The 27,259-nt window shown below is 44.6% G+C and overlaps 1 protein-coding gene across 1 annotated transcript in view; it reads left to right on the top strand.

The window, feature by feature from the left end:
* Window positions 1-27,259, top strand: part of LOC106574788 (neurobeachin) — a 293,517-nt gene that overhangs the window by 172,145 nt on the left and 94,113 nt on the right. Inside the window, 9 exon segments of the mRNA XM_082974820.1 lie at window positions 1-55; window positions 1,002-1,083; window positions 8,881-9,004; window positions 9,271-9,463; window positions 14,735-15,541; window positions 15,841-16,269; window positions 17,296-17,522; window positions 20,283-20,436; window positions 25,291-25,314. The exon segment at window positions 1-55 is cut by the window's left edge and continues 54 nt beyond it. Of these exon segments, the coding sequence (XP_082830946.1) occupies window positions 1-55; window positions 1,002-1,083; window positions 8,881-9,004; window positions 9,271-9,463; window positions 14,735-15,541; window positions 15,841-16,269; window positions 17,296-17,522; window positions 20,283-20,436; window positions 25,291-25,314 (2,095 nt within the window).

The raw sequence follows: 27,259 nt of genomic DNA on the forward strand, positions 1-27,259 counted from the left end.
GCTGATGATCCACACCAACACCGTCAGCGTCACCACCTACAACACGCTCTACGAGGTAGGAAACACTACGAGGTAGGAAACACTACGAGGTAGGTTAAACACTCTCTACGAGGTAGGAAACACTCTCTATGAGGTAGGAAACACTCCCTACGAGGTAGGAAACACTCCCTACGAGGTAGGAAACACTCCCTACGAGGTAGGAAACACTCCAGGAAACACTCCCTACGAGGTAGGAAACACTCCCTACGAGGTAGGAAACACTCCAGGAAACACTCCCTACGAGGTAGGAAACACTCCCTACGAGGTAGGAAACACTCCCTACGAGGAGGAACACTCCAGGAACACACCCTACGAGGTAGGAAACACTCCCTACGAGGTAGGAAACACTCCAGGAAACACTCCCTACGAGGTAGGAAACACTCCTTACGAGGTAGGAAACACTCCCTACGTGGTAGGTAACACACTCTACGAGGTAGGTGAACACACTCTACGAGGTAGGAAACACTCTATGAGGTAGGAAACACTCTATGAGGTAGGAAACACTCCCTACGAGGTAGGAAACACTCCCTACGAGGTAGGAAACACTCCCTACGAGGTAGGTAACACACTCTACGAGGTAGGTAACACACTTAACACACTCTACGAGGTAGGTAACACACTACGAGGTAGGAAACACACTACGAGGTAGGAGACACTCTCTACGAGGTAGGTAACACACTCTACGAGGTAGGAACACTCTACGAGGTAGGAAACACTTTACGAGGTAGTTAACACTACGAGGAAGATAACACTACGAGGTAGGTAACACTCACACACTCACTGACTCACTTACACACTCACACACTCACACACACACTGCAAGGTATGTCATCACAGTAACTTCTTATTTACCTGTATATAAACCTTTTCCTGGATATCTGAAAACGATGTGCATTGTGTTGGTGAAGTTTGATTGACACCTGTCATGTTTGATTGACACCTGTCACTCTCCTCCCCTGTAGATTCTGACAGAACAGGTGTGTACCCAGGTAGTCCACAAGCCCCACCCAGAACCTGACTCCACCGTCAAGATACAGAACCCCAGTAAGTCCACTCTTCTCCACCTTCTCTCCCACTGTCTGTCTGTCTGTCTGTCTGTCTGTCTGTCTGTCTGTCTGTCTGTCTGTCTGTCTGTCTGTCTGTCTGTCTGTCTGTCTGTCTGTCTGTCTGTCTGTCTGTCCAGATATCTGACCAGTACAGATGTAGAATCTTAATTTGAACCAGTTAGCTACAGCAGCAGAATGATCCTGCAGCAACAGGAAATCTGATTATAATTAATGGAAATGTTTTGTAAGGGGTTGATACATTTTTCGTTAAAAGGCAAATCAACCTTTTTAGAAACTTGAATACTAGGGCTGCCAAATTATTAAAATAATGAATTGTGTTGACGCCATCGATTAATTGCGATTAATGACAATTGTAGATTTGTTTCAAATTTGTCCCTAAATAAACAAATGTCAATTTAAAAAGCAGTGCATTAAGGTATAGGCATACTATGTTTCTATTGTAAGGGACAGAAACACAACGTCATTTGTTTCAGAATGTTTTAATGGTATTATCACCATAACAACACAAAATTATCTGTATTGGAGTGTTTTAATGGTATTATCACCATAACAACACAAATAATCTGTATTGGAGTGTTTTAATGGTATTATCACCATAACAACACAAAATAATCTGTATTGGAATGTTTTAATGGTATTATCACCATAACAACACAAAATAATCTGTATTGGAATGTTTTAATGGAATTATCACCATAACAACACAAAATAATCTGTATTGGAGTGTTTTAATGGTATTATCACCATAACAACACAAAATAATCTGTATTGGAATGTTTTAATGGTATTATCACCATAACAACACAAAATAGTCTGTATTGGAATGTTTTAATGGTATTATCACCATAACAACACAAAATAATCTGTATTGGAATGTTTTAATGGTATTATCACCATAACAACACAAAATAATCTGTATTGGAATGTTTTAATGGTATTATCACCATAACAACACAAAATAATCTGTATTGGAATGTTTTAATGGTATTATCACCATAACAACACAAAATAATCTGTATTGGAATGTTTTAATGGTATTATCACCATAACAACACAAAATTATCTGTATTGGAATGTTTTAATGGTATTATCACCATAACAACACAAAATTATCTGTATTGGAATGTTTTAATGGTATTATCACCATAACAACACAAAATAATCTGTATTGGAATCTTTTAATGGTATTATCACCATAACAACACAAAATTATCTGTATTGGAATGTTTTAATGGTATTATCACCATAACAACACAAATGTCACTGTAACATACAGCTATTAATGATCCCAATGTTTCAGAAGGCCGACTCCCTATTCTAAATGTTATGGAAGTTTTAACACTTGCGTTCACACACACACACACACACACACACACACACACACACACACACACACACACACACACACACACCACACACACACACACACACACACACACACACACACACACACACACACACACACACACACACACTGTTAAAGCTTCAGGCATTCTCAATGAGTGTTCTCCCAGTTTCTGATTGGAGGATTGACAATAGGAAGAAAAAAACCTGTTTCTATGGATACAAAGAACAATGAGCATTTAAACCTGTCTAACAATGTTCTGAATTCCACTGAAGACAATAACCACAGGTCAGAGTTCAATATCATACATCAACCAGTCTAGTCTAGTCTACTGATCCATATTATTCTACATCAACCAGTCTAGTCTAGTCTACTGATCCATATTATTCTACATCAACTAGTCTAGTCTACTGATCCATGTTATTCTACATCAACTAGTCTAGTCTAGTCTACTGATCCATGTTATTCTACATCAACCAGTCTAGTCTACTGATCCATGTTCTTCTACATCAACCAGTCTAGTCTAGGCTACTGATCCATGTTCTTCTACATCAACCAGTCTAGTCTAGTCTACTGATCCATGTTATTCTAAATCATCTAGTCTAGTCTAGTCTACTGATCCATGTTCTTCTACATCAACTAGTCTAGTCTAGTCTACTGATCCATATTATTCTACATCAACTAGTCTAGTCTAGGCTACTGATCCATGTTCTTCTACATCAACTAGTCTAGTCTAGTCTACTGATCCATGTTATTCTACATCAACTAGTCTAGTCTAGTCTACTGATCCATGTTATTCTACATCAACCAGTCTAGTCTAGTCTACTGATCCATATTATTCTACATCAACCAGTCTAGTCTAGTCTACTGATCCATGTTCTTCTACATCAACTAGTCTAGTCTAGGCTACTGATCCATGTTCTTCTACATCAACCAGTCTAGTCTACTGATCCATGTTATTCTACATCAACTAGTCTAGTCTAGTCTACTGATCCATGTTCTTCTACATCACTAGTCTAGTCTACTGATCCATGTTATTCTACATCAACTAGTCTAGTCTAGTCTACTGATCCATGATTATTCTACATCAACCAGTCTAGTCTAGTCTACTGATCCATGTTATTCTAAATCGTCTAGTCTAGTCTACTGATCCATGTTCTTCTACATCAACCAGTCTAGTCTAGGCTACTGATCCATATTATTCTACATCAACCAGTCTAGTCTAGTCTACTGATCCATGTTCTTCTACATCAACCAGTCTAGTCTAGTCTACTGATCCATATTATTCTACATCATCTAGTCTAGTCTAGTCTACTGATCCATGTTCTTCTACATCGTCTAGTCTAGTCTACTGATCCATGTTATTCTACATCGTCTAGTCTAGTCTACTGATCCATGTTATTCTAAATCGTCTAGTCTCAAACTAGAATTGGGATCATTCGTTTAAACCTTTTGACCTGAAAACTACATCAAAAACAGTTGTAAAAAGAATGGATGTCCTGTTCTGACTAAAATAATTCAGGGAAGTTAGTTGGATCTAGAGTCATTCAGCCATGGAATTGTAAACATTATTTTGGTTAGCTACATGACGTTAGCATAACTAAGTTAGCATAAATACTAAGAAGCGTCTGGGATTGTGTTTATGGTTGACATTTCTGTAAGTTTTCCTTAAAAATTATTGCTCAAAGCTGCTACCATAGAGACAGACAGCTCTACCATAGAGACAGGCAGCTCTACCATAGAGACAGACAGCTCTACCATAGAGACAGGCAGCTGCTACCATAGAGACAGGCAGCTCTACCATAGAGACAGACAGCTCTACCATAGAGACAGACAGCTCTACCATAGAGACAGGCAGCTCTACCATAGAGACAGACAGCTCTACCATAGAGACAGACAGCTCTACCATAGAGACAGGCAGCTCTACCATAGAGACAGACAGCTCTACCATAGAGACAGACAGCTCTACCATAGAGACAGACAGCTCTACCATAGAGACAGGCAGCTCTACCATAGAGACAGACAGCTCTACCATAGAGACAGGCAGCTCTACCATAGAGACAGACAGCTCTACCATAGAGACAGGCAGCTCTACCATAGAGACAGACAGCTCTACCATAGAGACAGGCAGCTCTACCATTGAGTTTGAGTTTATTTTATTTTTACAGGGACAGTGCACATTAATCGACGTTTCAGTAAAAGTGCCGGTTTTAGCCAGCCAGCTAATTTTCAACCGCAGTCCCTGGGCAGGTTATTAAAAACAATTACAATATAGACAATCATTGAACAGTGAGCACACGCAGAGTAACATAGGACAAGCAAGATGTAGCATACAGACAGAGCAACATAGGACAAGCAAGACGTAGCATACAGACAGAGCAACATAGGACAAGCAAGACATAGCAAACAGACAGAGTAACATAGGACAAGCAAGACATAGCATACAGACAGAGCAACATAGGACAAGCAAGATGTAGCATACAGACAGAGCAACATAGGACAAGCAAGATGTAGCATACAGACAGAGCAACATAGGACAAGCAAGACGTAGCATACAGACAGAGCAACATAGGACAAGCAAGACATAGCATACAGACAGAGTAACATAGGACAAGCAAGACATAGCATACAGACAGAGCAACATAGGACAAGCAAGATGTAGCATACAGACAGAGCAACATAGGACAAGCAAGATGTAGCATACAGACAGAGCAACATAGGACAAGCAAGATGTAGCATACAGACAGAGCAACATAGGACAAGCAAGATGTAGCATACAGACAGAGCAACATAGGACAAGCAAGATGTAGCATACAGACAGAGCAACATAGGACAAGCTAGACATAGCATACAGACAGAGCAACATAGAACAAGCAAGATGTAGCATACAGACAGAGCAACATAGGACAAGCAAGATGTAGCATACAGACAGAGCAACATAGGACAAGCAAGATGTAGCATACAGACAGAGCAACATAGGACAAGCAAGACATAGCATACAGACAGAGCAACATAGAACAAAAAGCAACAAGACAAAATCCATAAAAGCAACAAAGTGTTTCCACACCTCACAAGCTCCAGACAACAGACAACATGGAAAGCGGCAATACACAGCTAGGGATTATGTTCACAAATCTGATTGACCTTTAGCCATGTCTTCATGCATTTTGTGAAAGTGTGATAGGTGGTGCAGGTATGTGTGTCTGATGGCAGTGTATTCCAGACATGGGAAGCTCTCACAGAGAAAGCAGATTTACTAAAGGTGCTTTTCCTTAAGGGAACTATACAGTCACCTCTCATGGCAGACCTTGTGGATCTGCTGCCATATGTTTGGGTTTTCTGTTTAACTAAAATACTGAGTGGAGAGGGAGCCAGGACATTTAGGATCTGGAATACAAGACATGCGTCGGTGTATTGCACAAGATTTTTCCAACTCAGGAGCTCATGCTTTCTGAGGATGTAACAGTGATGATGGCTATTGGGCTTCCTATCGAGCGCTTTGAGAGCCTGTTTGTAGACAGACTGAATGGGTTTTAATGTTGTACAACAAGCTTGGGCCCAACTAGTCAAGCAGTATGTTAAGTGGGGGAGTATCATCGATTTGAAGTACAGTCTTGCTACCTCTGTGGTCAAACAATTTCGTATAAATCGGAAATTAGCTAGGCAGACAGCTCTACCATAGAGACAGACAGCTCTACCATAGAGACAGACAGCTCTACCATAGAGACAGACAGCTCTACCATAGAGACAGACAGCTCTACCATAGAGACAGACAGCTCTACCATTGTACATCACAATAGAGACAGACAGTGCTACTAATACCAAGTGCACTCCAGATTCCTGCATGGGTGTGGATTTTAAGCCTGAGCCCTACCCATGCCCACGACATTCAGGCCCCACCTGACCCAGCCCCGATTCCTTCTGACAAATTTAAGGAAAAACCCCAAAATCAGAAATAACTTTGTCTCTCTGCATGCACTCTGCTCACGGCACTTTACGTCTGTGAGTATCCATAGCAACGGCTTTGTTTGCGTCTGCTCAATGACATGAGAGAGCAGTTAGATGTTAACATGAGAGAGCTGTTAGCTGTTAGCTGTTAACATGAGAGAGCAGTTAGCTGTTAGCTGTTAACATGAGAGAGCTGTTAGCTGTTAACATGAGAGAGCTGTTAGCTGTTAACATGAGAGAGCTGTTAGCTGTTAACATGAGAGAGCTGTTAGCTGTTAGCTGTTAACATGAGAGAGCAGTTAGCTGTTAACATGAGAGAGCTGTTAGCTGTTAGCTGTTAACATGAGAGAGCTGTTAGCTGTTAACATGAGAGAGCAGTTAGCTGTTAGCTGTTAACATGAGAGAGCTGTTAGCTGTTAACATGAGAGAGCTGTTAGCTGTTAGCTGTTAACATGAGAGAGCAGTTAGCTGTTAGCTGTTAACATGAGAGAGCAGTTAGCTGTTAACATGAGAGAGCTGTTAGCTGTTAGCTGTTAACATGAGAGAGCAGTTAGCAGTTAGCTGTTAACATGAGAGAGCAGTTAGCTGTTAACATGAGAGAGCAGTTAGCTGTTAACATGAGAGAGCAGTTAGCTGTTAGCTGTTAACATGAGAGAGCAGTTAGCTGTTAACATGAGAGAGCAGTTAGCAGTTAGCTGTTAACATGAGAGAGCAGTTAGCTGTTAACATGAGAGAGCAGTTAGCTGTTAACATGAGAGAGCAGTTAGCTGTTAGCTGTTAACATGAGAGAGCAGTTAGCTGTTAACATGAGAGAGCAGTTAGCTGTTAACATGAGAGAGCAGTTAGCTGTTAACATGAGAGAGCAGTTAGCTGTTAGCTACTTTTCATCACCCTAAACTCTACATATTATTGTCTTCTGTGACATAATGTCTCCCGTTATATAGTTGAGGAAGTTGAAGCACTTCTGCCACCGTGATATGATCTCAGTCAGATATGACTGAGCTGCAGCAGCAGAGCACGAGCTCAGCTTCAAAATGTTAGTGATTCATTTAGTAATACCTGAGCCCTGCCCGTAGCCTAGTTAGTGATGAATAAACACGTATAACTCGATGTGTAATGTCAGGGTTGTCGGACTCGGTTCAGCAGCAGAGCTCTACTGCGGATGGTATGGGCTCAGAACGTGTTGTGTGTGTCGCTCTTAAAAGGGTCCATGTGGAAAAACAGGTGCACTTTAAAGGGTCTGTGCCGTGAAGAAATGGACTGACCTATTGAATACACTACAAGTGTGTTTTCTGCTGTGCAACAACAGGATGATCAAATTAAGATACAGTATCTGTTTCTCTGTGCTATTAGTCTGAAGGTGGTAACAACTTCCCCCTCTCTTCCTCTTCTCCCTCCCCCCTCCTCTCCTCTTCCTCCCCCCTCCTCTCCTCTTCCTCCCCCCTCTCTCCCTCTTCTCCCTCCCCCCTCCTGCCTCCTCCCTCTCCTCTCTCTCCCTCTTCTCCCTCCCCCCTCCTGCCTCCTCCCTCTCCTCTCTCTCCCTCTTCTCCCTCCCCCCTCCTGCCTCCTCCCTCTCCTCTCTCTCCCTCCTCTCCCCCTCTTCCCTCCTCTTCCTCCCTCTCCTCTCTCTCCCTCCTCTCCCCCTCTTCCCTCCTCTCCTCTTCCTCCCTCTCCTCTCTCTCCCTCCTCCCCCCTCCTCTCTCCCTCCTTCCTCCCTCCTCCCCTCTCTCTCCTTCTTCTCCCTCCTCCCCCCTCTCTCCCTCTTCTCCCTCCTCCCTCCCCCTTCTCTCCCTCTTCTCCTTCCCCCCCTCCTCCCTCCCCCTTCTCTCCCTCTTCTCCTTCCCCCCTCCTCCCTCCTCTCCCTCCCCCCTCCTCCCTCCCTCCCTCCCTCCCTCCCTCCCTCCCTCCCTCTCCTCTCCTCTCTCTCCTCTCCTCTCTCTCCCTCCTCCCTCTCCTCTCTCTCCCTCCTCCCTCTTCTCTCTCTCCCTCCTCCTCCCTCCTCTCCTATTCCTCCCTCCCTCTCCTCTCTCTCTCCTCTCTCCCTCCTCTCCCCCCCTCCCTCCTCTTCCTTCCACTCCTCTCTCTCCCTCCTCTCCTCTCTCCTCTCTCCTCCCTCCTCCCTCTCCCCTCTCTCCCTCCTCTCCCCCCCTCCCTCCTCTTCCTTCCACTCCTCTCTCTCCCTCCTCTCCTCTCTCCTCCTCTCCTCTCCTCTCCTCTCCTCTCCTCTCCTCTCCTCTCCTCTCCTCTCCTCTCCTCTCCTCTCCTCTCCTCTCCTCTCTCCCCCCTCCTGTCCCCCTCCTCCCTCCTCTCCTCTCTCTCCCTCTCCCCCCTCCTGTCCCCCTCCTCCCTCCTCTCCTCTCTCTCCCTCTCCCCCCTCCTCCCTCCCTCCTCTCCTCTCCTCTCCCTCCTCTCCTCTCTCCCCCCTCCTGTCCCCCTCCTCCCTCCTCTCCTCTCTCTGCCTCTCCCCCCTCCCTCTGTCAGTGATACTGAAGGTGGTATCAACCTTGCTGAAGAGCTGTAGTCCCAGTCCTGAACTGATGGAGGTCAAGACACTGTTCCTGTCTGACATGATCAGACTGTTCAGCAGCAGCCGAGAGAACAGGCGGTGAGGACACACACACACCACACACCACACACACACACACACACACACACACACACACACACACCACACACACACCCCACACCCTATGAATAGTTGATGTGTTATCTTGTCCATCTCTAGATGTCAGTCTGGGTTATATCAAACCTGACAGCATTATTGATCACAGTATGAATATTATTGATGATATATTGTCCGACTGTAGCTGTCTGTTACAGTGTTATTGATCACAGTAGGAATATTATTGATGATATATTGTCCGTCTCTAGCTGTCTGTTACAGTGTTCAGTCTGGCAGGACTGGATGTTCAGTCTGGGTTACATCAACCCTAAGAGCCCAGAGGAACAGAAGATAGCAGAGATGGTGTATAACATCTTCAGGATCCTGCTGTACCACGCCATCAAGTATGAGTGGGGGGGATGGAGGGTCTGGGTGGATACGCTGTCCATCGCTCACTCCAAGGTAACACACACTGTCTAGGAGTTGGTGTGTGTGTGTGTGTGTGTGTGTGTGTGTGTGTGTGTGTGTGTGTGTGTGTGTTTGTGTGGGGGGAGGGTGGGTCCCACAGGAAGCAGTATTTGAATTGGCCACGTCCCACAGGAAGCAGTATTTGAATTGGCCACGTCCCACAGGAAGCAGTATTTAAATTGAATTTGGAACTCTTTTCTACCTTCTCCCCTCCTTCCTTCCTCCCTCCTCCCCCCTCCCTCCTCCTCCCTCCTCCCTCCCCCTCCCTCCTCTCCCCTCCCTCCTCCCTCCTCCCTCCTCCCTCCCCCTCCCTCCTCCCTCCTCCCCCCTCCCTCCCTCCTCCCTTCCCTCCTCTCCCCTCCCCCTCCCTCCTCCCTCTCTGCGGACAGCTCTGTCAACCACTTTGAAAAGAAGATTGATGATATCCGCTCCTCATTCACTCAGCTTATTGAGTCCACTGGTCCCACTCATTCACTCAGCCTATTGAGTCCACTGGTCCCACTCATTCACTCAGCTTATTGAGTCCACTGGTCCCACTCATTCACTCAGCCTATTGAGTCCACTGGTCCCACTCCTTCACTCAGCCTATTGAGTCCACTGGTCCCACTCATTCACTCAGCCTATTGAGTCCACTGGTCCCACTCATTCACTCAGCCTTTTGAGTCCACTGGTCCCACTCATTCACTCAGCCTATTGAGTCCACTGGTCCCACTCATTCACTCAGCCTATTGAGTCCACTGGTCCCACTCATTCACTCAGCCTATTGAGTCCACTGGTCCCACTCATTCACTCAGCCTATTGAGTCCACTGGTCCCACTCATTCACTCAGCCTATTGAGTCCACTGGTCCCACTCGCACAGAACTACCCTACGCCTTAACCTCTTTCTCCCGATGACACCCTGCGACTAGCAAGGTCTGGCCGCGCGACAACCTGCCCGCTCGACCCCATCTCCTCCTCCCTTCTCCAGACCATCTCTGGAGACCTTCTCCCATTCCTCACTTCCCTCATCAACTCCTCCCTGACCACTGGCTACCTCCCCTCTGACTTCAAGATGTCCTTCCTCAAGAAACCGACTTTCAACACCTCTGACTTACAAAAACTACATCCCTTCTTTTTTTTCTTTCCAAAACACTTGAGCGTTCCATCCTCTGAAAAAAACTCTCTCTCGGTATCTCTCTCAGAACCATCTCCTGGACCCTAAACCAATCAGGCTTCAAGACGGGTCACTGAACCGAGACTGCTCTTCTCTGTGTCACAGAGGCTCTCTCCGCACTGCCAAAGCTGACTCTGTTCTCATCCTCCTAGATCTATCCGCTGCCTTTGACACCGTGAATCGTCAGATCCTTCTGTCCACCCTCTCAGGATTTGGCGTCTCGGGTTCTGCTCACTCTTGGATTGCATCCTCCCTGGCTGGTCGCTCCTACCAGGTGGTGTGGAGAGGATCTGTGTCTGCACCATGTACTCTCACTACTGGTGTCCCCCAGGCCTCAGTTCTAGGCCCTCTCCTCTTCTGTCTATACACCAAGTCACTCAGCTCTGTCATATCCTCACATGGTCTCTCCTATCACTGCTATGAGGATGGACCTCTCCTCTTCTCTCTATAGACCAAGTCACTCTGCTCTGTCATATCCTCACATGGTCTCTCCTATCACTGCTATGAGGATGGACCTCTCCTCTTCTCTCTATAGACCAAGTCACTCAGCTCTGTCATATCCTCACATGGTCTCTCCTATCATTTCTATGCGGATGACACTCAACTACTCTTCTCCTTCCCCCCTTCTGACACCGAGTTGGGGTCACGCATCTCTGTTTGGATGTCGGCCCACCACCTCAAGCTCAACCTCAACAAGACGGAGCTGCTCTTCCTCTCAGGGAAGGCCTGCCCGCTTCAAGACCCGATGGAACTCGATGGAACCTCTCACTAAAGGCTTCAGTCATACAAAAATTATACTTATATCCTGAACTGCCTCTCTCACCCTGTGCTCAAAAATTACATTTTTCCATTTATTCAGATTACAACTTCTCATTTACGGTTATTTAAAGATGAAATAATCTCCAAAAATATCACTATTTTTAAGACAAGCCATAGAAAGCTGGTTGCAATTTCAGTCTAATCCACCATAAAAGACAGAACAAATATTACAACAAATATTATTTTTAAACTCAAATATCATAAATTGCAAAAAAAGAAACAATAGTTTTTTTTAGAATAGTTTTTTTTTTAACGTTATAATCTTTGTAAATGGTATGATAAATAGGACTGGTGGAGTTATGTCACATATGCAGCTAAGAAAAATATATGGAAATGTCTGCTCTATCCAAAATGACAACCAACTGGTTGCAGCATTACCACAAAAAATGGAGGAGGCCAGTAGAAGGGGAAGAAGGTATGGTACTTGTATGTCGGCCTTCCATTAAAGACCAAAATTGGTTAAAAAAGTATACCAGTTTCATTTAAAGACCAAAAATTGACAGCTGTGCCATACAGGTTGATAAATAGCTGTGAAGAGATTGATGATGTGCCGATTCCATGTTAATAAACTAATACGCAAAACAACGCTGGATTCAAAACGTACTGTTTTTCCATTTAAACAATTATACAAAATTCTTTCAACCAATAGAATGTTATCTACTGTATATAGGGGGGGGGGGGGGGGGGGGGGGGGAATTACAACCAATCAGCTCTGAACATTTTACCTGCGAAGATGCAGAATAATTTCATCAGTTGTTTTGGTACTGCTCATATGTACTGTCGTTTTGTTTTTGGATCGCAGGTTCAGGAATAGCTGAAGAATCATAACATTTTTCTTAAAACTATCTTTGCAAATAGCACTGCTGAGTGACTAGTGATGGTCAGTCGATCAATGATATAAGGTTACTTTTAGTAAATGTGTTCATCTTTCATTTACAATCTATGGAAATTATGAGAATAGAAAGTTTCAGGAACTTTTGTGAAACATCACAGCACAGTTTAAAAAAATATATTTGGCAAGTATAAGTCAAGACTGGATGATTTTTAGAGACACGATGGGAGGGGTTGAGGGTAACTGAAAGGTGGGATAAATAAATAGATAATTAATGTAAAATGTATAGTATGTATAAACTGGAAATAGAAGCCTACGTATTTTTGGTCCATTAGTTTACTCTAATTAGGGGAGGTGAGGTAGGGTTAGAAAAAATGTAATTATAAATATATATGTGGGATTGAAAATGCTGAAAATAATGACATTGGTAGAACCTACCATCTATCTGCAATGTTAAAGCTGCCCCCTAAATATCTACATTTAAAACTCCTCCCAGAGTGCAAAGAACCTTGGCGTGACCCTGGACAACAAACAGCCTGTCATTCTCTGCCAACATCAGCAGTGACTCGCTCCTGCATCCATAGAGTACGACCTTTCCTCACACAGGAAGTGGCTTCGGGTCCTTGTCCAGGCGCTTGTCGTCTCCCGTCTGGACTACTGCAACTCGGTTCCCGGGTTGTGCCATCAAACATCCTGCAACTTATCCAGAATGATGCGACCTGCCTGGTGTTCAACCTTCCCAAGTTCTCCCATGTCACCCCACTCCTCCTCACACTCCACTGGCTTCCAGTTGAAGTTCACATCCACTACTAGGTCACGGTGCGTACCTACGGAAAAGCAAGAGGAACTGCCCCTCGCCATACCTTCAGGCTATGATCAAACCCTACCCCCCAACCCGAGCACACCTCTGTTCTCTTGGCCCTCCCACCTCTAAAGGAGGGCAGCTCAGCCCAGACCAAGCTCTACTTTGTCCTGACACCCTAACGGTGGAACCAGCTTCCCCTTGAAGCTAGAATGGCAGAGTCCCTGCCCATCTTCTGAAAACATCTGAAAACCTACCTCTTCAAACAGTATCTTAAATAATCCCACAGACCCCCCCCCCCCCCCCCCCAACAAGCTTGGACTTTTCTGATACTTTGAGGAAACGTGAACTTACTGTGACTGTGATACAGCATGTGGTCGTCTCACTTGACTATCTTAAGATGAATGCCCTAACTGTAAGTCGCTGTGGATAAGAGTACATGGATAAGAGGGCCTGGATAAGAGGGCCTGGATAAGAGGGCCTGGATAAGAGGGCCTGGATAAGAGGGCCTGGATAAGAGGGCCTGGATAAGAGGCCTGGATAAGAGGGCCTGGATAAGAGGGCCTGGATAAGAGGGCCTGGATAAGAGGGCCTGGATAAGAGGGCTTGGATAAGAGGGCCTGGATAAGAGGGCCTGGATAAGAGGGCTTGGATAAGAGGGCCTGGATAAGAGGGCCTGGATAAGAGGGCCTGGATAAGAGGGCCTGGATAAGAGGGCCTGGATAAGAGGGCCTGGATAAGAGGGCCTGGATAAGAGGGCCTGGATAAGAGGGCCTGGATAAGAGGGCCTGGATAAGAGGGCCTGGATAAGAAGGCCTGGATAAGAGGGCCTGGATAAGAGGGCTTGGATAAGAGGGCTTGGATAAGAGGGCCTGGATAAGAGGGCCTGGATAAGAGGGCTTGGATAAGAGGGCTTGGATAAGAGGGCCTGGATAAGAGGGCCTGGATAAGAGGGCCTGGATAAGAGGGCCTGGATAAGAGGGCCTGCTAAATGACTAACATGTAAATGTAATTAAAGGAAGTAGAATTTTATTCAATAAAATGCAGTGAAATTCTAAATGTCTTATTCGTTCTTCTCCTTACCCATAGACATGCTTATTTTGACATAATGTATGGTTTTATACCATGTAGCATAATGAGGAAACATTTGATTTTTAAAACTCATTCTCCTAAAACAATTTGAAAAATTCTAAGATCATGTTGTGGGTTGTCTATAATAATTCATAATGCCCTTATATGTTTTTAAATATCAGAAGAAAAAAAAATACATTTCCCAGAATGCATTAGATCAAACATTGCTGTATGGAAGGGAACAATCTCATGACAAAGAATTTTTTTTTTTTTTTTGACATCTTTGAGTTATTATCAAAGTAATATTTGAAATGGTATCTGTATTCTAAGTCATATATCCTTTTGATAAAATATTTTTTAAATGCGCCAGACATTCATTTTTCATTTCTCAGTTGAATTGGTTTGATTTAAATTCTACTTCCTTCAAATTCAATTCAGATGATGCTTCCTGCAGGGTGTGGCCTATTTTAAATGTAATTCAAATTCATTGTTTGAATTCAATTCAATTCAGAATTTGCCCTTGTGCGTGTGCTAACTCTGGCTAAGATGTTATTGATTATTAGTTATTGATCATGTCTCTTCCATAGGTAACGTACGAGGCCCATAAGGAGTACCTGGCTAAGATGTACGAGGAGTACCAGCGACAGGAGGAGGAGAACATCAAGAAGGGAAAGAAAGGTTCTGTCTCCACCATCTCCGGTCTCTCGGCCACGCCCGCCCCCGTCGTCAACGGCAACCTGGAGATCCGCGAGCTGGACGACCACTCACAGACGCAGACCCCAGAAAGCGAGGCCGAGTACGGAGAGGGAGGAGGAGTGGATTCCAGGAACCTGCTCGCTGAGGGAGGGGTGGAGATGAAAGGACCCAACGGGGAGGCGTTGACCCCTGGGGAACAGGGGTCAGGGGAAAGGGTCGAAGTTCTTGACCTCCTGGTGGATATCAAGGCGGAGAAGGTGGAGGCTACGGAGGTCAAACTAGACGACCTGGATCTGTCCCCGGAAGGGACTGTGGGAAGAGGAGGGATGGAGGGACTGGGTGGAGGAGGGATTGGAGGGATAGGAGGAGGGATTGGAGGGATAGGAGGAGGGATTGGAGGGATAGGAGGAGGGATTGGAGGGATAGGAGGAGGAAGGATGGAGGGACTGGGTGGAGGAGGGATAGGAGGAGGGAGGATGGGGAACGGGCCCCTGGTGGAGGTAGACTCCCTGCTGGACAGCGCCTACTGTGTCGTGGTGCGGAAGCTGAATGGCGACCACAGTAACCTGGTGCCTAAAGATGACACGGCGGGGGCGGGGCCTGGCACCATGGAGGATGATGGGAACATGGGTCCACTCATCACCCTCGCTGACGAGAAGGACAGCGTCCCGAACAACAACGGATTCCTCTTCAGCAAGGTAGAGGTTATAAAGATATGTTTTTTTTTTATAGGAATATTCCCAAAGTGAGGCTTCTCTCTTACTTATGTCATTTCGCATCAATATGTTATTAAGAAAAAAATGTAACGGGGTCAAAACACAGCAGATTTATTAATAATTAAGCACCGGGCATTGTTAGTCTTTAATTAAAACCTCGAGGAGGGTATCTCTCCAGAAACAGGGTTGGATTTTAAACCTACATGAAGGTATCTCTCCAGGAACAGGGTTAGAGTCTTGGAGAGACTTGCTGAATTGTCTTTCTATCTTATCTTTTTAAGGTTGATGAGAAGCTGCTTCCAGCGCTGGCTGCCACAGACCCTCTGGTCCTTCCCAGCCCGGACCAGCCCCTCTCCTCGGGCCCCGTCCACTCCTCCACCTGCCCCAGTGATGACCTGAGTCTTCTGGCCCACATGACCTCATGCGGGGGCTCAGACCTGAGCCAAGCCCATGGAGGGCTCCCCGAAGACGGGCCCTTGAATATCCAAAGCCCCCTGGCTGACATCAGTTTCATCGCCCAGAGAGAGAGCCAGGCAGCTGAGAACCAGGCCCAGGGCTACCCAGAGGTAGAGGTCCCGTCTGGGGTAGATAGAGAGGCGGCGGGGGGTAAGGCTGGAGGTGACGCGGCTAGCACCACATCTGATACAGAAAGGTCTGATGATGGGAAGGACAAAGAGATGAAGAAGATACAGACCACTGCTACTACTCAGGTGGGTGACGTAAATATCTTACCTCAGATGTAGGCCGTCATTGTAAATAAGAATTTGTTGTTAACTTACTTGCCAATTGAAATAAATGTAAAATTATAATAATGTTTTAAACCAAGTAAGATAACTCTGGTCCTTCAATTGCTACTGTACTTAGCCCTGTCTTCAATAACTGAAAGACTGATCTAAGCTAACGTTTACACAGCTGGCTAACACTGCTGGCTAACACTGCTGGCTAACACTGCTGGCTAACACAGCTGGCATACACAGCTGGCTTACACAGCTTGCTAACACTGCTGGCTAACACTGCTGGCTTACACTGCTGGCTTACACTGCTGGCTAACACTGCTGGCCTACACAGCTGGCTAACACTGCTGGCTAACACAGCTGGCATACACAGCTGGCATACACAGCTGGCATACACAGCTGGCATACACTGCTGGCTTACACTGCTGGCTTACACAGCTGGCTAACACTGCTGGCTAACACTGCTGGATTACACTGCTGGCTAACACTGCTGGCTTACACTGCTGGCTTACACAGCTGGCTAACACAGCTGGCATACACAGCTGGCTTACACTGCTGGCTTACACTGCTGGCTTACACAGCTGGCTAAAACTGTTGGCTAACACTGCTGGCTAACACTGCTGGCTAACACCAGTAGCAGTAAATTGAAGCCAAACAATCCGGATACCTTCAAACTAAAAAAAAAAGCAAACTTAGTTATAGTTGTTAGCTTAGCTTCTGTAGCAGTTTTCTTTTCAATATTCAGGTTCTTCTGACTGTTGTTTTTAAGCTCATGTATTATTTCCCTCCACAGTGATCCAATTTTGAGATACACCTAGCTATTTTGCTGAAGATATTGTTGTTAGGCTAGCAATTGTAGTTAACCAATTCAGCTGTCATTGTTGCTAGTTTACCAGTTGCTAGTTTACCACCATTCCTTTACCTGTCCCTCCTCCCTAGGTGCTCCACGGTCGTACGGCGACCCAGTCAGAGCGTGACCTGTCTCTCTACTTCCCCCTACAGGCACTCCGTGGTCGTACGGCGACCCAGTTGGAGCGTGACCTGCGTGTGGACCTGGGCTTCAGAGGGATGATGACAGAACCCATGACAGAGGAGCAGCGGCGCCAGTTCAGCCCCGGGCCTCGCACCACCATGTTCCGTATCCCAGAGTTTAAGTGGTCGCCCATGCATCAGCGCCTCCTCACAGACCTGCTGTTCGCCCTGGAGAGCGACGTACACGTGTGGAGGAGGTGAGAGTGGTCGGACTGTGTTTGTTTACGGCCCCTGTTAGTGAGCATTTCTCATTTGTCTCAAGATAATCCATCCACCTGACAGGTGTGGCATATCAAGAAGCTGATTAAACAGCGTGATCATTACACATGTGCACCTTGTGCTCGGGGACAATTAAAGGCCACTCTAAAATGGGCAGTTTTGTCACACAACACAATGCCACAGATTCCTGCAGTCAGCGTGCAGGAATGTCCACCAAAGCTGTTGACAGATAATTTAATGTTAATTTCTCTACCTTAAGCCACCTCCAACATTGTTTAGAGAATTTGGCAGTATGTCCAATCGGCCTCACAACCACAGACCACATGTAACCACGCCAGTTCAGGACCTCCACACCTGGCTTCTTCACCTGCAGGATCGTCTGAGACCAGCCACACGGACAGCTGATGAAACTGAGGACTGTTTCTTTCTGCCTTTTTGTGGGGAAAAATGCATTCTGATTGGCTGGGCCTCACTCTCCAGTAGGTGGTGACCCAAAACACACGGCCAAGGCAACAAAGGACTGGCTCAAGAAGAAGCACATTAAGGTCCTGGAGTGGCCTAGCCAGTCTCCAGACCTTAATCCCATAGAAAATCTGTGGAGGGAGCTGAAGGTTCGATTTGCCAAACGTCAGCCTCGAAACCTTAATGACTTGGAGAAGATCTGCAAAGAGGAGTGGGACAAAATCCCTCCTGAGATGTGTGCAAACCTGGTGGCCAACTACAAGAAAAGTCTGACCTCTGTGATTGCCAACAAGGGTTTTGCCACCAAGTACTAAGTCATGTTTTGCAGAGGGGTCAAATACTTATTTCCCTCATTAAAATGCAAATCATTTTATAACATTTTTGACATGCGTTTTTCTGGATATTTTTGTTGTTATTCTGTCTCTCACTGTTCAAATAAACCTACCATTCAAATTATCGACTGATCCTTTCTTTGTCAGTGGGCAAACGTACAAAATCAGCAGGGGATCAAATACTTTTTTCAATGACTTGTGTCCTGCACAAAGTAGATGTCCTAACCGACTTGCCAAAACTATAGTTTGTTAACAAGAAATGTGTGGAGTGGTTGAAAAAGGAGTTTTAATGACTCCAACCTAAGTGTATGTAAACTTCTCGACTTCAGCTGTATATATATATATATATATATATATATATATATATATATACACAGTAGGTCAAATTAAAAAGATCAAGATACATGAAATGGAAAAACTAACTAAATTTACAGAATATATTCTCAGCAGACAGTGTTTCAGAGGGAATAATGGAAGCTCCATGGAAGTGTTTGTAAGAAAATAGTTATTCTGTGGACTCATGCCTTCCAGGATGTAAGGAAGAGTTATTCTGTGGATTCATGCCTTCCAGGATGTAAGGAAGAGTTATTCTGTGGACTCATGCCTTCCAGGATGTAAGGAAGAGTTATTCTGTGGACTCATGCCTTCCAGGATGTAAGGAAGAGTTATTCTGTGGACTCATGCCTTCCAGGATGTAAGGAAGAGTTATTCTGTGGACTCATGCCTTCCAGGATGTAAGTTAGAGTTATTCTGTGGATTCATGCCTTCCAGGATGTAAGTTAGAGTTATTCTGTGGATTCATGCCTTCCAGGATGTAAGGAAGCGTTATTCTGTGGACTCATGCCTTCCAGGATGTAAGGAAGAGTTATTCTGTGGACTCATGCCTTCCAGGATGTAAGGAAGGGTTATTCTGTGGACTCATGCCTTCCAGGATGTAAGTTAGAGTTATTCTGTGGACTCATGCCTTCCAGGATGTAAGTTAGAGTTATTCTGTGGACTCATGCCTTCCAGGATGTAAGGAAGAGTTATTCTGTGGACTCATGCCTTCCAGGATGTAAGGAAGAGTTATTCTGTGGACTCATGCCTTCCAGGATGTAAGGAAGAGTCTTTCTGTGGATTCATGCCTTCCAGGATGTAAGGAAGCGTTATTCTGTGGATTCATGCCTTCCAGGATGTAAGGAAGAGTTATTCTGTGGACTCATGCCTTCCAGGATGTAAGGAAGAGTTATTCTGTGGACTCACTCCTTCCAGGATGTGAGGAAGGGTTATTCTGTGGACTCATGCCTTCCAGGATGTAAGGAATGATGTCATAATGACTAGCAGGTGCAGACAATGACACAGAAAATAACCTGGAGACGTATCATCCCCTTGTGTAAAACAATTGATTATTAACCCCTCTCTCCTCCTCTCTCCCCTCCCTCTCCCCTCTCTCCTCCCCTCCCTCTCTCCTCCCTCTCTCCTCCTCTCTCCCATTTTCCATCTTCTCTCTTCCTTTCCTCTCTCCCCTCTCCTCCTCTCCTCCCTCTCTCCTACTCTCTCCTCCTCTCCTCCCTCTCTCCCCCCTCTCTCCTCTCCTCCCTCTCTCCTCCCTCTCTCCTCTCCTCCCTCTCTCCCCCTCTCTCCTCTCCTCCCTCTCTCCCCTCTCCTCCTCTCCTCCCTCTCTCCTCCTTTCTCCCATTTTCCATCTTCTCTCTTCCTTTCCTCTCTCCCCTCCTCCTCTCCTCCCTCTCTCCTACTCTCTCCTCCCTCTCCTCCCTCTCTCCTCCCTCTCTCCTCTCTACCCTCCCTCTCTCCTCTCTCTCTCCTCTCTACCCTCCCTCTCTCCTCTCTACCCTCCCTCTCTCCTCTCCTCTCCTCTCCTCTCCTCTCCTCTCCTCTCCTCTCCTCTCCTCTCCTCTCCTCTCCTCTCCTCTCCTCTCCTCTCCTCTCCTCTCCTCTCTCCAGCCATTCGACCAAGTCAGTGATGGACTTTGTGAACAGCAATGAGAACATCATCTTTGTCCACAACACCATTCATCTCATCTCTCAGATGGTGGACAACATCATCATCGCCTGTGGAGGAATCCTTCCTCTACTCTCTGCTGCCACCTCCCCCTCTGTAAGTGTGGCTCACTGCTGCCCCCTTTTGGTGTGGGAGGCGAACTGCAGGACGACTTGTGTTGATCAGACCTGGGGCCTCATGTATCAAACGTCCGTACATTTCTCCGTAAATTCTGGCGTACGTGAAGATTCTAGGATTTGCGTAAGGCAACATGACATACGCAACATATAGGCATGTTTTCATTGATAAATCAGAACCTTACTATATTTGTGCGCTTGTGTACGAGCGTCACAATCCTGCCAGGAAAACACACTCCTTTTACGGGAGCAAAAACGCCCTCGTTTGCTGTACGATTTGGAGATGTTGGAACTGGGCCATGATAGTTCCTAAAGGGAAAGCGTAATGGCAGGTTTGATCCCATTTGTATTAGTGGTCAGAATGTGTTCATCATTTTGCAGTGACTTTCAAACAAAAAAATGCATACCTCCTATAGTGAGTGCCAAACGGTAATGCAGTGCCAAACAGCCACGCGGTGCCAAACGGTAATGCAGTGCCAAACAGCCACGCGGTGCCAAACGGTAATGCAGTGCCAAACAGCCACGCAGTGCCAAACGGTAATGCAGTGCCAAACAGCCACGCAGTGCTGTGATGTCACGCTCCAATCACACACCAATACTGTAGCCTACCAATACTGTAGTCTACCAATACTGTAGCCTACCAATACTGTAGCCTACCAATAATGTTGTCTACCAATAATGTTGTCTACCAATACTGTAGCCTACCAATAATGTTGTCTACCAATACTGTAGTCTACCAATACTGTAGCCTACCAATACTGTAGCCTACCAATACTGTAGTCTACCAATACTGTAGCCTACCAATACTGTAGGCTACCAATACTGTAGCCTACGAATACTGTAGCCTACCAATACTGTAGTCTACCAATACTGTAGTCTACCAATACTGTAGTCTACCAATAAGCATGATTGGCTATTGAATGAGGGTGGATAAATGGTAGTCTAATATTAGAGTAGAGGGAGTAAACCAGTCATAAAAGGAGAGACATGTCCTGCGGTGTAATTACCATTTAGGCCTATATAATAAAATATATATAATAAAATATATATAATAAAATGCATATAATAAAATATATATAATAAATATATGAGGCTACATGTTGCTATGCTAACTTCTTACCAACGGAAAATGCATCTGTTTTACCATTTAGGCCTATATAATAAAATATATATGATCAAATAAATATATGTTTTAAAATGTTATTAGCATAGCATTATTATAATTCCCATGCATCAAACACCTCCATTTCCCCCCAGAATTTTTTTTTTGCTTGCAATATAATTGATCGACCACTAGACGTGCGTACGCGTGGTCTGAACTGTACTTGGAGATAGGCAGATTTTCCCGCAACTTTAAAATTGATAAATACCAACCACCGCATGATAAAAATCTGGTGCATGCAAGGCTTACAGTTTACACGCACCTTTTGACAAATGAGGCCCCTGGTTATTACTGTGTGCTGGTGGTGTATAGACTATCTGGTTGGTACTACTTGGCCATGCTAGAAGGTACAGCTTATTGTTATGATGGTGTTGCCTCTTTTGTCCTCTATAACATGGCCATCTAGTGGTTACTGTGGTTACTGTACCATGTATCATCTAGTGGTTACTGTGGTTACTGTACCATGTATCATCTAGTGGTTACTGTGGTTACTGTACCATGTATCATCTAGTGGTTACTGTGGTTACTGTACCATGTATCATCTAGTGGTTACTGTGGTTACTGTACCATGTATCATCTAGTGGTTACTGTGGTTACTGTACCATGTATCATCTAGTGGTTACTGTGGTTACTGCATCATGTATCATCTAGTGGTTACTGTGGTTACTGTACCATGTATCATCTAGTGGTTACTGTGGTTACTGTGGTTACTGTATCATGTATCATCTAGTGGTTACTGTGGTTACTGTACCATGTATCATCTAGTGGTTACTGTGGTTACTGTACCATGTATCATCTAGTGGTTACTGTGGTTACTGTACCATGTATCATCTAGTGGTTACTGTGGTTACTGTACCATGTATCATCTAGTGGTTACTGTGGTTACTGCATCATGTATCATCTAGTGGTTACTGTACCATGTATCATCTAGTGGTTACTGTGGTTACTGCATCATGTATCATCTAGTGGTTACTGTGGTTACTGTACCATGTATCATCTAGTGGTTACTGTGGTTACTGCATCATGTATCATCTAGTGGTTACTGTGGTTACTGTACCATGTATCATCTAGTGGTTACTGTGGTTACTGTATCATGTATCATCTAGTGGTTACTGTGGTTACTGTACCATGTATCATCTAGTGGTTACTGTGGTTACTGTGGTTACTGTACCATGTATCATCTAGTGGTTACTGTGGTTACTGTATCATGTATCATCTAGTGGTTACTGTGGTTACTGTATCATGTATCATCTAGTGGTTACTGTGGTTACTGTACCATGTATCATCTAGTGGTTACTGTGGTTACTGTGGTTACTGTATCATGTATCATCTAGTAGTTACTGTGGTTACTGTGGTTACTGTACCACGTATCATCTAGTGGTTACTGTGGTTACTGCACCATGTATTATCTAGTGGTTACTGTGGTTACTGTACCATGTATCATCTAGTGGTTACTGTGGTTACTGTGGTTACTATACCATGTATCATCTAGTGGTTACTGTGGTTACTGTATCATCTAGTGGTTACTGTGGTTACTATACCATGTATCATCTAGTGGTTACTGTGGTTACTGTACCATGTATCATCTAGTGGTTACTGTGGTTACTATACCATGTATCATCTAGTGGTTACTGTGGTTACTGTACCATGTATCATCTAGTGGTTACTGTGGTTACTGCATCATGTATCATCTAGTGGTTACTGTGGTTACTGTATCATCTAGTGGTTACTGTGGTTACTATACCATGTATCATCTAGTGGTTACTGTGGTTACTGCATCATGTATCATCTAGTGGTTACTGTGGTTACTGTGGTTACTGTATCATCTAGTGGTTACTGTGGTTACTATACCATGTATCATCTAGTGGTTACTGTGGTTACTATACCATGTATCATCTAGTGGTTACTGTGGTTACTATACCATGTATCATCTAGTGGTTACTGTGGTTACTATACCATGTATCATCTAGTGGTTACTGTGGTTACTGCATCATGTATCATCTAGTGCTTACTGTGGTTACTGTGGTTACTGTATCATCTTGTGGTTACTGTGGTTACTATACCATGTATCATCTAGTGGTTACTGTGGTTACTATACCATGTATCATCTAGTGGTTACTGCATCATGTATCATCTAGTGGTTACTGTGGTTACTGTACCATGTATCATCTAGTGGTTACTGTGGTTACTATACCATGTATCATCTAGTGGTTACTGTGGTTACTGTACCATGTATCATCTAGTGGTTACTGTGGTTACTGCATCATGTATCATCTAGTGGTTACTGTGGTTACTGTATCATCTAGTGGTTACTGTGGTTACTATACCATGTATCATCTAGTGGTTACTGTGGTTACTGCATCATGTATCATCTAGTGGTTACTGTGGTTACTGTGGTTACTGCATCATGTATCATCTAGTGGTTACTGTGGTTACTGTGGTTACTGTATCATCTAGTGGTTACTGTGGTTACTATACCATGTATCATCTAGTGGTTACTGTGGTTACTATACCATGTATCATCTAGTGGTTACTGTGGTTACTATACCATGTATCATCTAGTGGTTACTGTGGTTACTGCATCATGTATCATCTAGTGCTTACTGTGGTTACTGTATCATCTTGTGGTTACTGTGGTTACTATACCATGTATCATCTAGTGGTTACTGTGGTTACTATACATGTATCATCTAGTGGTTACTGTGGTTACTGTATCATCTAGTGGTTACTGTGGTTACTGTATCATCTAGTGCTTACTGTGGTTACTGTATCATCTAGTGGTTACTGTGGTTACTGTGGTTACTGTACCATGTATCATCTAGTGGTTACTGTGGTTACTGTATCATCTAGTGGTTACTGTGGTTACTGTGGTTACTGTACCATGTATCATCTAGTGGTTACTGTGGTTACTGTATCATCTAGTGGTTACTGTGGTTACTGTGGTTACTGTACCATGTATCATCTAGTGGTTACTGTGGTTACTATACCATGTATAGTTCAAACAGCTCTTATTCGCTCCCTTTTCACAATAGTAGCCTGAAACAACGTTCTAAAGACTGTTGACATCTAGTGGAAGCCTTAGGAAGTGCAATATGACTCCATAGACACAGTATATTGGACAGGCAATCACTTGAAAAACTACAAACCTCAGATTTCCCACTTCCTGGTTGGATTTTTCTCAGGTTTTCGCCTGCCATATGAGTTCTGTTATACTCACAGACATCATTCAAACAGTTTTAGAAACGTCAGAGTGTTTTCTATCCAAATCTACTAATAATATGCATATCCTATCCTCTGGGCCTGAGTAGCAGGCAGTTTGCTCTGGGCACGCTTTTCATCCGGACGTGAAAATACTGCCCCCTACACCAGTGAGGTTAACACCTGATAGTGCTACTTCCTCTCTGGTTCCTTTTGTTCATTATATTCAACAACAATACTACATTGGTTTATATATTAACTTTAATTATTTTGACTTATACCTTATAACCTTGAATTCTCAAACAAACACAAGTATTCTAACTTGATTTTATAAGTTCTGCTCGTTGTTTTAATCATAATTTTTTCTCTCTCTCTCCTTTCTTTCTTTCTCTCTTTCTTTCTCTGTTATCTGTACTCTTTCCTTTCTCTCTTCTCTCCGTCCGTTTGTGTTTCTGCTTCTGTCTGTTTGCGCAGAGTTCTAAGGTTAGTGCGAACACTGTAAGTTCCCTCTTCTTTCTCTTAATATATTTTCACTAGCATTCTGGAGCTCTGTTGTCATAGTGATATTGTGACTAACATTTGCTTTGTTGACATCCATAATTGTTAATTTTCTAGACTCTTCTGTTCCTAGACTGTCTCTGCTTGTATATGTGTTCACGTATGGGGATCTTTGTTCAGTTACATAAGAGAGAAAGAGAGAACTTACTCCAAGCCGTTATTGCAGTAAAGAGAGGGAGAGCTAGAGAAAGGAAGAGAAGATGAATTCAAGGATAGAGAGAGTTAGAGATCTTCTCCCCTCTGAGCGTGTCCCCTCTATATCCAACCTAAATAGGGAGAGATAGATACACATATATAGATAGATCACAGAAAATTATAGATATAGAGAGAGAGATAGAGATATACTGTAGAGAGATATAGAGGTATACTGTAGAGAGAGATATAGACATGTACTGTAGAGAGATATAGAGATATAGTGTAGAGGGAGATATAGAGATTACTGTAGAGAGAGATATACTGTAGAGAGAGATATAGAGATGGACTGTAAAGAGAGATATAGAGATATACTGTAGAGAGAGATATACGGTAGAGAGAGATATAGAGATTACAGTAGAGAGAGATATACAGTAGAGAGAGATATACTGTAGAGAGATATAGAGATTACTGTAGAGAGAGATATACTGTAGAGAGAGATATAGAGATTACTGTAGAGAGAGATAAAGAGAAATATATATAAATATAGAGAGATGGATATATATATAGAGAGAGAGATCACAGAGAGAGAGAGGGAGAGAGATCACATACAGAGAGAGAGAGATCACAAAGAGAGAGAGAGAGATCACACACAGAGAGAGGGAGAGAGATCACAGAGAGAGATAGAGAGAGATAGATCACACACAGAGAGAGAGAGAGACAGATCACAGAGAGAGAGATAGATATGCTGTAGATATATAGAGAGAGATCACAGAGATAGGGAAAGTATTCTCATCTCTGTGTGGAACCTAAAGAAGGAGAGAGGAGATGGAGGAGGAGTCGACCCCCAGAAGGGGTCAAAGGGTGAGGAGGTGACCCCTGTCCCAGGAGGTGGAGGGACAGGCGGAGAGGTGCGTAGCGTACCAACCCAAACCAACCCTAGCACGGTGCCCTCGCTGTTAGTCCTTCACCAGCCCTCTTAGGAGACGCTAAGCAGACTGGCACGCAAGGCTAGCGTCTGTGTGTGTGTGTGTGTGCATGTCTGACTCCCCGCTGCCACTCCCCCCTCTCTCTCGTCCCCTTCCCCTACTCCCAAAGCCATAGATGTAGTACGCGGAGTTTGGCGAACCTCGTTACGCCGAACATCCCAAGACGATCACATTTTCTAGGGACACTTGGTGCCAACATGGCTGATGTGTAGCAGACCTTTATTTATCTACATCTGTGGCTGGGTGTCACTGCTACTGTTCCTCTCCATGTTCCATAAGGGGCTTCCAGCACTGTGCCACCACCCCCCACTGGTACCCATAACAGACCTGTAACTATCCCCCCACTGGTACCCATAACAGACCTGTAACTATCCCCCCACTGGTACCCATAACAGACCTGTAACTAACCCCACTGGTACCCCAAACAGACCTGTAACTATCCCCCACTGGTACCTTAAACATACCTGTAACTATCCCCCACTGGTACCCCAAACAGACCTGTAACTATCCCTCCACTGGTACCTTAAACAGACCTATAACTATCCCCCACTGGTACCTTAAACAGACCTGTAACTATCCCCCACTGGTACCTTAAACAGACCTGTAACTATCCCCCCACTGGTACCCATAACAGACCTGTAACTATCCCCCACTGGTACTTTAAACAGACCTGTAACTATCCCCCACTGGTACCTTAAACATACCTGTAACTATCCCCCCACTGGTACCTTAAACAGACCTGTAACTATCCCCCACTGGTACCT

The sequence above is a fragment of the Salmo salar genome, chromosome 04 (assembly GCF_965601325.2).
Source record: "Salmo salar chromosome 04, fSalSal1, whole genome shotgun sequence".
Taxonomy (NCBI): domain Eukaryota; kingdom Metazoa; phylum Chordata; class Actinopteri; order Salmoniformes; family Salmonidae; genus Salmo; species Salmo salar.